At 50.0% G+C, this 13,327-nt stretch overlaps 1 protein-coding gene across 1 annotated transcript in view; it reads left to right on the plus strand.

Moving 5' to 3' along the window:
- Positions 1 to 13,327, plus strand: part of ITPR1 (inositol 1,4,5-trisphosphate receptor type 1) — a 298,229-nt gene that overhangs the window by 266,513 nt on the left and 18,389 nt on the right. The window contains exons 53-57 of the mRNA XM_072941751.1: positions 137 to 332; positions 1,631 to 1,723; positions 2,902 to 3,041; positions 3,606 to 3,771; positions 6,502 to 6,662. Of these exons, the coding sequence (XP_072797852.1) occupies positions 137 to 332; positions 1,631 to 1,723; positions 2,902 to 3,041; positions 3,606 to 3,771; positions 6,502 to 6,662 (756 nt within the window). The remainder of the gene's footprint in view (positions 1 to 136; positions 333 to 1,630; positions 1,724 to 2,901; positions 3,042 to 3,605; positions 3,772 to 6,501; positions 6,663 to 13,327) is intronic.

A 13,327-nucleotide genomic window follows, 5' to 3' on the forward strand; every position in this document is an offset into this window, starting at 1 on the left:
TTTGAAGTATTGTTGATTTACAATGTTGTGTTAGTTTCAGGTGTACAGCAAGGTGGTTCGTTTATACATGTGTACAAATATATATACACACACATATACATATATTCTTTTTCACATTCTTTTTCTTTGTTTCAAGCTTTTTGATTTAGTGTACAGAGAAGAGACTCTGCTTAACGTCATTAAAAGCGTCACTCGCAATGGACGGTCCATCATCTTGACGGCGGTTCTGGCTTTGATCCTGGTTTACCTGTTCTCAATAGTGGGCTACCTTTTCTTCAAGGATGACTTTATCCTGGAAGTGGACAGGCTGCCCAATGAAACTGCTCTTCCAGGTGGGTTTGGGGCCTTCTGATCTTTTTTAATGTTACAAGAGTATTTCCTGATGACGAGGGAACTGAAAATGATGACTTCAGCAATGCAGGTATCTCCCCAACCCCGAGAGTGTGACCTGAATACAGAGCTTAGTTTTCACTTCATTCAAAGCCTACATTTAATTGATTCACTCAAGTCATATTTTAAAGTAGCATAACATTTTCATAAAACAGTTTGACCTTGTATATGGAAAGCATAGGAACATGCATCCCTTTGGGTTGGTATATCTACTTCTAGAACTTTATCCTTTAAAAAAATTGTAGAAACAGATGTATATGGAAGAACGTTCACTGCAGTGTGAGATTGGAAGCAATGTAAACATAAGGGAGTGTTTCATCAGAGTATGGTCCATCCACGGGGTGGAGGGCCCTGCAGATACAGGATGTGTTTATAAGCCTTGTTGGAAAAATACCCACAAGATACGGTGGGAAATCGCAGGAGAGGAACTACAGTAGGATCTGGGTAGCTTTTTTTTTCATTGAAAATCTCATATATGTCTTTTAAAATACAGAAGACTATACCCTCAAGAATATACTTGCCAGCAGCGGCTATCTCGGGCGTTTTTACGATGTGCAAGTTTTGCAGTGAGCTTATTTTTATTTACAGCAAGAATAGGAGAGGTGTCCAATTCTGAGAATGAAATAAAATGATCATATACTTGCGTTATGCCCAAGTGTTCTTTTCCCGCAACTAAGACACTTGACACTATTAAGTGAAATATTACTGGGCTTCTGCTGGGTAGCCAGGTGCCCAGAGTCCAAGGAACAAACTACAACTGCGACTAAACCAGGCAGCCTTTTTCTCCCTCCCAAATGCTGCATTTTTGGCACATCACTCCAGCCTCCAAGTTGGCACTAACTGGCATTTACTGCCAACTATCCGAGGGTTCTGACCTAAAGCAGTCTGGACCTCAGGTCTCCACTGATGTTTCTCGTGCAGACTTGGTATAAATCTTGCTGGAGTCTGTATGTTGAGTCGTATTTGCCGAAGAGTTTCAGCTGTTTATCTTGAAAGTTGGAGAGGTGCTATTTAAGTGCGATATTTCTAGTAAGCTTACAGGAATTGACATTTCTGGCTTTTTTCCCATCCAGATCACCAAAAGAAAGTGTAAATTGCATCTCCGCCTTGAATTTATATGCAGGATTGTAGGGTGTTATTTATGTAAAGAATTGTTTAATCAGCCGTGAATTGGGGACTTCAAACATTTTAACCGTATGCTGCCAGATTGTTCATCATGAGATTTCCTTCTCTCTCTCAGAAGCCAGCGAGAGCTTGGCAAGTGAGTTCCTGTACTCTGACGTGTGCAGGGTGGAGACTGGGGAGAACTGCTCCTCTCCTGCACCCAAAGAAGGTAGGACCTCACAGCCTTAAGCCCTGTGTTAGTGCCAGTCTCCCTCAGAGGCTTAGATGCTGTACATGATGTTGGAAGCAGATGAAAGCTCAGAAGTAAGGCCAGTAGCAAAGAGGAAAGAGAGGAGGGAGATGAAGGGCAAAGGAGGCTGTATGGGGAGAAAATAGCTGCTTAATTGATTCAGCCAGTACTTACTGAGTGCCCACTGTTTGCCTGGGACTGTGTTGTGCTCTGAGATACAATAATATAGTTCAGCGGGGGAGGGGGGTGGGCAGGCAGGCAAAGAGGTAGATGGTTACTAGAGAGGATGCTAATGCTGGGTATAAGGACAGAATACCAAAGACAGGCACCCAGCCTAATGCCAGACTAAGAGTATATCACCCAGGAAGTGATAGCTAAGTGAAAACAGTAGAATGTTGGGTGAAGGAGGCAGGGTAGGTATTCCAGTTGGAGGGAACAGCATGCCTAAAGGTTTGGAGGTGGAATATAGTATGTTTAGGGAGGTACTGATCATAAGGAAAAAGAGTAGGAAGAAGTGAAGCCAGAGAGATCAATGAAGGGCCAGATCATGAAAGGTCTTACATGTCAGGCTAAGGGGGTTAAAGCTGACCCAAAGAATGGTCGAAATTGCTGAAAGGGTCGAAGTGCTATGATGAGATAGATGTTTTACCAAGACAATTCTCACTGCAGCTGGAGACAAAAAACAAGGCGGGCAGCAAGTTCTTCCTCCAAAAACCAGTAAGAATGGACAGCCTCCAATTTAAAGCGATTTCTTCAGAGGACCAACTATAAAACTTTGCTGGGTTTAGCCCTGACAACATCCCCAGTGAGGAACCTGGGTCCTGTGGCATCTTCCTCAGCTGAGAGAAGAGATGCTTGTGTCTCAGAGTATTAAGCAGCTTATCTAAAGTCAAGCGCCTGCTCAGATCTGGGATGGAGTTTAAAATCTGAAAAGGATAGGAAATATTTTAGATTTAATAGAGAGAAGGACAGTTCTGGGCTTGAGACGTCAGGAGGGTTTAATGATGAAAAAGAAAGCCTTCCATGCTTGATTCCTTAATTTGATTCTGGCTGCTCTCTGTCAGCTGGTGAGGTGGCATTCGGGAATCATCATCTCCAAAGCCCACTGTCTCTTTTCGCTCATGTTACAAACCTACCGTTTCTTGCCGTGTTTGCAGAGCTGGTCCCTGCAGAAGAGACAGAGCAAGATAAAGAGCACACGTGCGAGACGCTGCTGATGTGCATCGTCACGGTGCTGAGTCACGGGCTGCGGAGCGGGGGCGGAGTAGGAGATGTGCTCAGGAAGCCATCCAAAGAGGTAGCGGCGCCCTGGGGGAAGGAGGATCGGAGGCGGCGGGTGGGTGGTGAGAGCACAACGCAGTGGGCCCGAGTGTAAACTGCAGACACACAGGCAGAACCAGCTGTTCAGGGCCCCTTCCCTTGCTGGGTTTCATCGCGTTGCAGCGCTGGGAGGAAGCCAGCAGTGTAGACAGGGCCAGCTTCCTCCACCCCGCCCCCTCCTTTTACTGAAGTGATTCTTGCCTTCGGGGGCTGGGGCTGGGGCTGGCCTACCTAACACGTTTCCAAACCCCTTAGATCCCAGGAAGCTGCGCTCCTGCGCCTGCCACGTGACACTTGGAGCACTCACTGTGCACACAGAGGGCCTGGAAAGAAGGCAGTTGAGGCTTGTAAAGTTTGATGCCCAATCTGACTTGTTCCAGAGCACACCATCGGGTGCTGGTGGGGGTTGGGGGGGCCGTGGGGTTGGGACTTAAGACTGGGATGCGTCAGGTCCGAGTCCTCCTGCCCTGAGCTCTGCAGTCCGCAGGGTGTGGGTGGGGGTTTGGGGGGGGCCTGACTGACCGAGGCGCCTCTTTTGCAGGAGCCCCTCTTTGCCGCTCGAGTGATCTATGACCTCTTGTTCTTCTTCATGGTTATCATCATCGTCCTTAATCTGATTTTCGGGGTCATCATTGACACCTTTGCCGACCTGAGGAGTGAGAAGCAGAAGAAAGAGGAGATCTTAAAGACCACGTGCTTTATCTGCGGTGAGTAGCGCAGCCCAGCGAGACGCAGGCGGGAGGGGGCGCGCGCCCGGCTCCCCGTCCTCCCGCGCCTCTGCCCTTGGCGTCCAGGGGGCCTCTCCTCTGCTGGCAAGTGTCTGGAGTGCTGATGGGAGCTGCCGGTCCATTTTAAGAAACGAAGTTTTGGGTAGCAGAAAAGTCATTGTACGTTATTTGAAATGAGTTAAGCTGGGGTCTTTTGGTTGCTGGGCTGCCAGAGCATCTCTTGTTCCCATTCTTAGTAACGAGGATGGAGACCTTTCATCCGCCTGTAGCCTCTGGTGTCTTTACTGCAGGCGGTATCAAGCTTTAAGTGGAAATATAATCCTCTCAGAGCACAGGGTGAAGATGTTCAGAGCTGGGGGTCAGGAGTCAGACCTGGGTTTTGGGCTCTGCTGCCTGCTAGCCCTGTAGTTGTGGTACAGTCCCTTCCCGTCTCTGAACCTTTATTCTCATCTGTACAATGGGTACAGTGACATGTACTTCTCCACATTGTTGTGGGACTGAGAAGAGCTAGGTGATGCAGCCCGAGCGCAGAGCCTGTACAGTGGAGGTTCTTGATGATAAGCAGTGAACTGCCACGTAAGAGGTGCATGGGGTACCAACCAAAGAAATCATTCTCTGTATAACCACCAGGAAACGCATGGAAATGCAGAGTACCCAGTCTGGGAGCTAAGTGATCATTTCAGGATTATTCATAATATAGTCACTAAATATATAAATTTCCTACTGGTCTGTATACTCAAAAGTGATCATTTTTCCATTTAAAAACGTAAAATGTTTGCTTTTTGCCCCCTTAAAACCATTTAAAACTTTTTGTTTTGACAGCTTTCCAGACCTACAGAAAAGTTATAAGAATAGTGCAAAGAATTGCCATGTACTCTTCACCCAGATTCCCCACACACTAATATTTTACTTCATTTGTTCATTCATACGCACACATTATTTCTCTGAACAGTTTGAGAGTGGCTGGCATGATTCCTCCTCATCCCCAACTATTTCAGAACTATACATTTCCTACTCTTATATATAGGCAGAATAATGATCAAAATGGGAAATTAGCAAGGATGCAGTACTATGGCCTAATCTATAGACCCTATTCAGATTTCACCTTTTATCCCAATAACGTCGTTCATAGCAAGTGGAAGTCCCGGCTCATGTGTTGACTTCAGTCCATTGATACTTTTAAAGAATTCAGGTCAGAAATCTTGTAGAATGTACCTTGGTTTGGGTTTGTCTGATGTTTCCTGAGCTTAGGCATTTTTTTTACAGGAACATCAAAGAAGTGTTGTATTCTCCTGCCAATTCATCTTTTAACTGGTTATATGAACTTTGATCACTTGGTTACAAGGTGGTAATTGCCCTGTTCTCCCCCCAAAAGTACTTTTTTTCCCCTCTTTGTAATTGAGAACCACTTCATGGGGAGATACTTTGAGACAATGCAAATATCCCATTATTTCTCAGATTACACATTAACTCACCAGCTTTTGCGTCCAGTGATGAATCCTGCCTGAGAGTATAATTGTGATGGTTGCCAAATGATATTTTTCATACTTTATTATTCTTTATACCTTTCTTGTTTTTTTTAAGAAATAACTTTCTCTTCTCCCCATATATATTTGTATTTTTATATTTGTTACAACGTGGATTCATGTATTTTTACTTAATCCAATGGATTATCATCTTTTACTGTCATAATTTATTTTGATGCTCAAATTGCCCCATATTTGAGAGCCCTTCAAAACTGGCTTCCGTGTTCTGTCATGTCACCATCATTGACTGCGGACTTCCTTACTCTTTCAGCACCATGAGATAGTCTAGGCTCAAGCTCATCTTGCACCTCCCCTGACCCAGCCCTGGTACCAGCCATTTCTCCAAAGAGCCCTGGTTCCTTTTAGTGGAGAATGGCATTTAGGAGCCAAGATCTGATCACTGGGTGTGCATACTCCTGGGGGTGCACCGCTGCTCCCAGGGCTAATTAGGCGCAGATCTGGAGGATACGTGTCTCCACACAGTTCTGTATCTGTTTTTATAAACCTGTGAAAAAGGATGAGTTCATACCGATTTCTCTAATTCCAATTCAACATTACACAGTTGATTCTATCTTTCTGTCTTTCCCTCTTCGTGCTCCCTTATTTGACAGTGAGATATCTGGCTCCCAGGATCACCATATATTTATTTACTTGCTCAATCTAAGAATACAGACACTAGTTTCAGAATTGCTCACCCAGACCTCTGCAAGATATTAACTTAACAGCTAGAGTCTAAAATGTATGTAAAGTTCTTTTGGTCCTTATTCTGTCTCCTCAAAAACCTTTTAACATGTCGACATTTTGGCATTTTCCTGGGAGAAGGGACCTCACACTCACGGGCCGTCTGCCATGCACGAGTGTGTCACAGCCATGCTCGCTAAACCCCAAACACTCCTGGAGCCTGGATGGTAGGCTTCGCATCCCCCCACAAAGCGACTCAGGCATATGGAGACTAAACAAGGACTGGTAAGTGGCAGGGGTGGAATTCAAACCCAAGCCCGTCTGACTCACAGCCTGTATCTTCCTGCTGTGATGCAAAAGTGAGTGCATTTATAAGGCCGACAGAATCCCTCTCTTTATAAAGACAGGAGAGAAACCGCAGCCTCCTCTGGGCAGTTCTGTCATGGGTTTCTCTGCACCGCGGCTGCTCACCTGGGGTCTGGGGCTTTCTGTCTCTCCTCAGGCTTGGAAAGGGACAAGTTTGACAACAAGACTGTCACCTTTGAAGAGCACATCAAGGAGGAGCACAACATGTGGCACTACCTCTGCTTCATCGTCCTGGTCAAAGTCAAGGACTCCACGGAGTACACGGGGCCCGAGAGCTACGTGGCGGAGATGATCAAGGTGAGTGGGCGGGGCTCTGGGCCAGGTGGCGGCTGGGGGCCTGGCTCCTCAGCTCAGAGCGCGGTCCTGGGAGCCCGTGGGGAAAAAGAGCCTCCGATACCTACCGATCCCTTGTCGCGGATGAGGCACTGGGCTCCAGGACTTCGCGTGTCCTCACCAGTGGTCTTCAGGGGGTGTCACCTCCACTTGACAGGAGGGAACACGGAGGCTCAGAGAGATGGGCACACAGCCTCCTGACGGGGGCTGGGGTTTTAACCCACATCTGACTCCACAGCCTGCCTTCCCACCTCTACGTACTCGGCCTCTTTTTTGATAAGGGATCCTTGTTTTTTCTCCTTGCATAATGATCACTTGGTATAGTTCAGCCTGGTTGTTCTGTCTGGCCTCGGCCTGGCCTTTCTGGGAGACGCTTTGGTGATGAGCAGGGAGGGATCACATGATGGAGGAATCTGAGTCCCAGAGTAATCTTCTTGCTGATGGGGAACATGACGGCCCCGTCCCGGGAAGGCGGAAGCTGCCGCAGGTTTGCAGAGCGCTCCTCACAGGCGGGGCTTTGTGGAGGCACCGAACCTGTGCTCTGGGGCCTGTCCTTCATACCCATGCCTCTGAACGTCATTAAAACGTTCCAGGGCATCTGGTGAAGTGAGGAGGCGTGTACTGGGAAGCTGGGGGGTCTGTGATTTATGCCAGCTCACCGAGGAGAGGGGGCGGTTAGCTTCGAAGAAAGACAACGGTCACTGGCCCTCCTTCCTTTGGCCTGGGACTCGCCTCGCTGCCTGGTTATGTAATCCTCAACGAGCCCTTCTGTGTTTTGTATGCAGATGTGGCTTGAAGCTCTTGATGGAAGGAAATGCCAGGGGAGGGCTGCTGACTGGCAGCGGATGCAGGCCGGCCAGCACGCACATGGCCCGCGTTCTGGGGGGCTTTCTGGGGATACCGCGCCGTCTGTACTGTGGAGGCCCTTAGGTCTCACCTGCCCTGCTCAGAGTGAGTCGTCTGCAGAGCTGGTTAGAATTCAGGCTCTGATTCAGCCAGCGCCAGCAGAACTGGAGAGTGCATTTCCAGCAAGCTTCCCGGGGAAGCCAAAGGTGCTGGTTCATGAATCACGCTCTGAATAGTAAGAGTCTAACGGAAGAGACAAAACAGATACGACTTAAGAGACTGTCATCCGAACCGGGTACGTGACGACGGGGAAGTATTCCTTCTTCCGTCTGCAGCTCGTAAAGCTCTTCCACGTCCAGTGTTGTGTTTGATGGTGACAGGTACCCAAGGTGGGGAACCAGTGAGGGAGAACTCTGGGGGTGAGGAGAAACAGATGCGGTTTCACAGCAGAGGTGACTTTTGAGAGGGCTTTGAAAGAGAGAAGAGGAGTGGTTAGAGGCGGAGGGGAAGGAGAGAAAATGAACACCGAGAAGGGGGAGAGAAAGACACGGGAGCCCCAACGAGGTGAGGGGTGTCCTCTTTCACGGGTGGAAGGCAGGCTTAGGGCCAAGTACGTGGCCCAGGAAGAGCCCGAAAGCTGAGCCGGGACACCAGCCCAGGTGGAGTGACCCGGAATCCTCTCCATAACGTGGGCGATGGGAGGACCTGGGCGGGGTGCTGACTCGGGGCCAGGCGGGGGCAGGGTCTGTTCTCAAGGATTCTAGGAATCCGATGGTCGTCGGTGCAGGCGTTCGCAGGGCAGGTTTCCGGGGTCGGGACACATGAACTGAAAAGTCTTCGGAGCTGCTCTTTCCCTCCAGGTGTTGCTAGTGCCCAGCTCAGCTTTGTCTGATCAGCATCCGTGCGGACACAGACGTGTCTGCACACGTGCACGGCGACCCATCAGAGCCGTTCCTGTTTAGAAGAGACAGCCTGTAGATCTCACCATCGTCAAACGTTCCTTTCCTCCCCTCGCTTTGTTTTCTTCTCTCTGAAGTGTTTGAATGTGCTCTGTCTTTAAATCTCTCAGGGGCCGGTTTTGAAGTTTTCTGTTAATCACCTTACTTTACGGTCACAGAAAACTCTGGTGCATTTTTGGGTTTCTGTCTCAGACATGAAGGCTTAACAGGAGCCTTGTGAGCCGTCACCCGACCAGGATTAAGAGCCAGAAGTCACCCCCCGCCTGCCCCCCAGCCTGCTCAGAGCGCCTGCATTCACTGGGTTTTCCCGTCCACATCGTTCTTTGGACGAGGAGTTCTTGTCAAACAGCCTAAAAATCTGTAGCATCGAAGAATTCTTAACTCTGAATGTCCAAGTTGCTGAGGAACCACATGTCTCGTGTGCTTGGTGAGGGCCCAGGAAGTGTTCAGTCCTTTTTGCCAGCGCCGTTCCTGGCGGTGTCCAGTCCTGAAGCCACAGGAATCCCTGCTGAGGACTTCCTGGAGAGCACTGGCCCCAGCAGACTAGGAATTGGGGGTGCCCGGCTGAGTCACTCCATGGGAGGCTGGCAGCTCATGGGAACTCGAGCTGCGGGGAGCAGGTTCCCTGCCCACGTTGCGGACCCACTTAGTCTGACCCCGCACAGGCAGCCCGGTCGAGGTTGAGAGGGTGCTTAGCCTCCCTCCCGAGGAGGCGGGCTTCGGGGAGACGTCTTTAGAAGCCGATTCTAAGAGGCTGCAAATACTCCCAAGTGGAGGAGAGAAGGGCAGCTAGTGAACAGGGTCAGAGGTGGAAGAAGTCAGCTGGGAGGTTGTAATAGAAAATCTTCTCTCTCCTTCTGGCCACCCTTCTCCCCTTTCACTGGAGATGGGAATATCCCTGGCAAAGCCAGGGCCAGGCTGCTGCCTACCGTGAAGTCCTCACCACCTAAGAATGGGATTTAGAGGCAGAAAAGCCAAGGTGTGAGTCTTGGCTCTGCCCCTTCCTAGCTGGGTAACCCCAGGCAAGCCACAGGACTTCTCTGACCTGAGTTCCCAACTGTGAATCTGGGTTAATACCACCTCACGTGTCCACTGGGTGGTGGAAAGGAGATAAACATATGGGCCCCGAGGGTGGGGGTGGGAAGCACTCAGGGAGGAGGGAGTGGGTGACAGAAAGGCCAGAGTGGCTGCCAGGCTGACAGAACTGACACAGCCCCGGTCTCTGTATAGGGCATCTTGGCTATTGGCACGCTGTTGCTAAGCGAAGTCAGAATGGGCATCTTGACTCCAAGGACTTCCTCCCATGGAAAATTCCTATGTCTTCTTCTCTTCTTAAATTTAAAATCATTAAGTACCCTTAAATACTGAGGCAGGACAAGGCTGGCATGATCACTCTTTCTCTGGATTGAATCGGTCCCAGGTACTTGTGACTTCTCTCTGTGTGTTCCTGGGTGACGTCCTCTCAGGTTCCCTGCCCGGGCCCAGGGGGTCAGGCGGCTGGGGGGTGGCCCCTGAGTTCTGTGTGTTAGAGTCTATCACGGTTACACCTTGGCTTACTGGTAGATTCGGGTCTCGGCTCCACACACGGCGGGAGGCGGCACTGGGAGCTTCAGGACTCACAGTGCTGCTCGGACTCAGGTGCCATCTCAGATTCGTTGACTCAGGCCCCAGACAGGGCTGCACTTTCAGAGAAATGTGACTACGAGTGACCTCACTTAGCCCTGGCAGCTCAAGGCAGGAGAAAAAACCTGAGTTCCCTCTCCCCCATAGGAAGCTGAATTTGGGTGCTGCCATGTAGAGTTTTGGTGATAGCTTTTATAATAAGCAGATGTTTTTAACCCTGAACCACACTTAAATTTTCATGAAAATTTATGTGCCACACACCCTTTTTTGAATAATTTTAGCACTGTTTGGCTTTTCTCCAGGCCAACTGAAATGAGAATTTGTGTTCATCTATAAAGGATGATTTGATAAGCCACGCAATCTGATGTATTTAACCTGAATAAGTAGTAAATTAGTGGTGTGTATCTTTGCCTGAAGGCATCTGAAGACTGCACAGTGGGCAGGTTGTAGTTAAAAGATCAAACACACAATTCCCAGCAAAGACTCAGCAGCCTGATTTTTTTGTGACAGTCAAGCTCAGGAGAAAAGCCAGTCCCTGATACAGACCTGAGTTGCTCTTGAAAGTTAGAAACTCAAGAAACAGTAAGAAGGAAGGCGGGCAAAGGAGACCAAGCAATAACTTAAGTAGAAGGCATCTATTCTGTTAATAAAATAACAGATTTCCCTTCTGAATCTTAGAGTTCTCCCTTGCCAACATAAGGTGTATTTTCAGAGGCGTGGTTTTGAGTTAACTGCACTTAAAGACAGGGTGATCAGACAGAATATTGCTCACCCACCCTGCAGTGTGTGTGCCCCGAGACCTTGGGCCGCTCTGGCCCATCCTCTTCGCCAGGATAGCACGTGAACTGGCGGCTGAACTGAAGGGTGAACTAGCCAGGGAGAACCCCCTCGCATGCCAGCCTGACCCTGCAACATGCAGGCTGCTGCTGGGGGACAGGCTGGGCTGCGCTTTGCCCTGACCGGGGCCGACTGGATCATGACTCCCACAGTAAGTCTTACGCAGTCAGCGTGTACTGACATTCAGGCTTTGCGTGCACGGTCCTGTTTGGTTCCTGTAACAGCACTGCAGGTGGCACCGTCACCATTTCAAGGACAGGAACCTAAGCCCGGGAAGGTTGAGCCAGGGTCACACCGCTGGGAAGTGCTCGCGCTGAGGTTCAGTCCAGATCTGCTGAATCGGAACTCACCCTGGACGTGGTTCCATCCGGGCTCACACACAGCCTCGGTGTTGGGAACCCGCAGCGGCTGGTCTCGGGCGGCATCAGGTTTTCCTGACTCGGACTGGCTCGTCTCCCAGGCCCCTCCTCCCCTCAGTGGTGCTGAATTAGCCACCTACAAAAAAGGCGAGGCCCAGAAAAGGCCCCCGGGAGTGGGAAAGAGTGTCTCCTAGGGGACGCTGACCGGCTCGTGCATGAATAACACGATGGGGTTAATTCTCTGAGCTCCCGCCAGCACCGCTAGTCAGGCAGCCACCTGGAGCCCCGTGCTACCCGGATCTTGTTTAAAAGACTACAGTTCAGGGATGAGAGAGAACAGCTCTTAAAGAGGATGCATCTGGAATGTGTGTTAATTTGGACTTGCTAAAATCTGGTAAACTCCATGGCCTGCACCTAAGCTTGGACCAGCGAATGATATTTCCTTTGGTGGCCATATATGGGGAGAGAGAGAATTTTAAAGGGTTCACCAAAGCCACAGCCAGACTTGGGCTCCCACACCCTGATGACTCATCTGAATGGGTATAACTCCCTGATAATTAAACATTAGAGCGTCTGGTCCAACATCCCTTAAGCTTGGTGCCAACTTTTTCTCACAGCTACAGTAGACAGCTCTGCCCAACCCCACCCCTCTCCCCCTCTCTCACACACACGCACACGCACACACTCTTCCACTGGAGATTTTTCCACTTTGTTCCATTTTGTATTAGTTCACTTGACCTCTTCAGAAATGAACAGTATAGGGATATAAAAGCAAATAAGTAATTTTCCGAGTTAAAAGTCGTATCATCGTGGCGGCCAGTGGGGTACTCTCAGATGGTGGGGTGCTTTCTTCACATCGGAGGCGAGAGCGCATTCCCAGAAAATGCTTTGCTGAAAGCCCTTAGCAGCTTGCATCCCAAAAGAGCCATGTAAGAGAGAGAGAGCCTTTTCTGCCTGAAAACACCTCCTGGGTAAATTGTCCGAGCAAGTAAATTCTGTTAGCAAAGCAAGCACCACCGAGCATCTACGCTGAGGAAGCATTCTAAGCTGACTCCCAAGCAGCGGGGCCTCTGGCCTCACACGTGTGCTCGTCTCCGTCTGACGAGAAGACACAGGAAGCAAGCGCAGTCAGAAAGCCACGTGTTAACGAGGGCGAGAGATCAAGGTGGGAACTGAATTCCTGTCACTACCTTCTGTTTAAAAGGGGAACTGGCCACAGTCCTGCACCTTTCTTGACCCCAGACAGCCTGATGCTAAAAAAAAACCTGCAGACAAGTGCTCTCCAGATTGAAGACAGCAGCTTTCGGGCCCAGCTAGTCCAAGGAATGGAGCAAGGGGTTTGAGGGGGTAACTCAGGACGGAAATGGAGACCGACAGTTACTTGTGGCTCGTAATTGGGTAAAACTGAGGCCCTGGACGTCTGCAGGGGAGGCGTGGTGACAGTGGCGACAGGAGCAGAGGAGTGAACGTAAATGTGCACACAGCCATCTCGAGGGGCCTCAGTTCCAGGAAATAAGTAGTGGGGAGGCCCTGGTGGACAGGATGGAGGGGAGAGCTCAGCAGGGCGTGCGCCTGACTCCCCGACCTCTCCTTCCCTGGCCTCACTGCACTTCCTGTGCTTCACTCTGTGCCCGGCGGGCCCTGGCTCCTGACAAAGTGACACAGGGACCCTCTGCTTCCGTGCAATGTACAGTAATGGGTTCGGGCTTTTGTTCTGGAATTCCAGGGAGGGTGCTGGCAGGGGCGTGCCTCAGTTAGCTCCTGAGATGGATATGTTTCAGCAGTGGTCCTGCTGTATGTCCAGCTTTCCTGCCTAACCTGGGAGGCCGCAGCCTTGGTGAAGATGTCCCCTGGGCTCTGAGAGCCTTCAGTGGCAGGCAGGTGAGGATCCAGCCTGTGCTGCCCTCGGAGAGGGCCCAGAGTGCTTTCTGAAGTCAGCTGACACCACAGCAGGGCCTGAGGTCAGGCCCATCAGGGTGAGGGTGAAGTGAAGAGGGACTTGGCA

This window comes from Vicugna pacos, chromosome 17, assembly GCF_048564905.1.
Source record: "Vicugna pacos chromosome 17, VicPac4, whole genome shotgun sequence".
Classification (NCBI taxonomy): Eukaryota; Metazoa; Chordata; class Mammalia; order Artiodactyla; family Camelidae; genus Vicugna; species Vicugna pacos.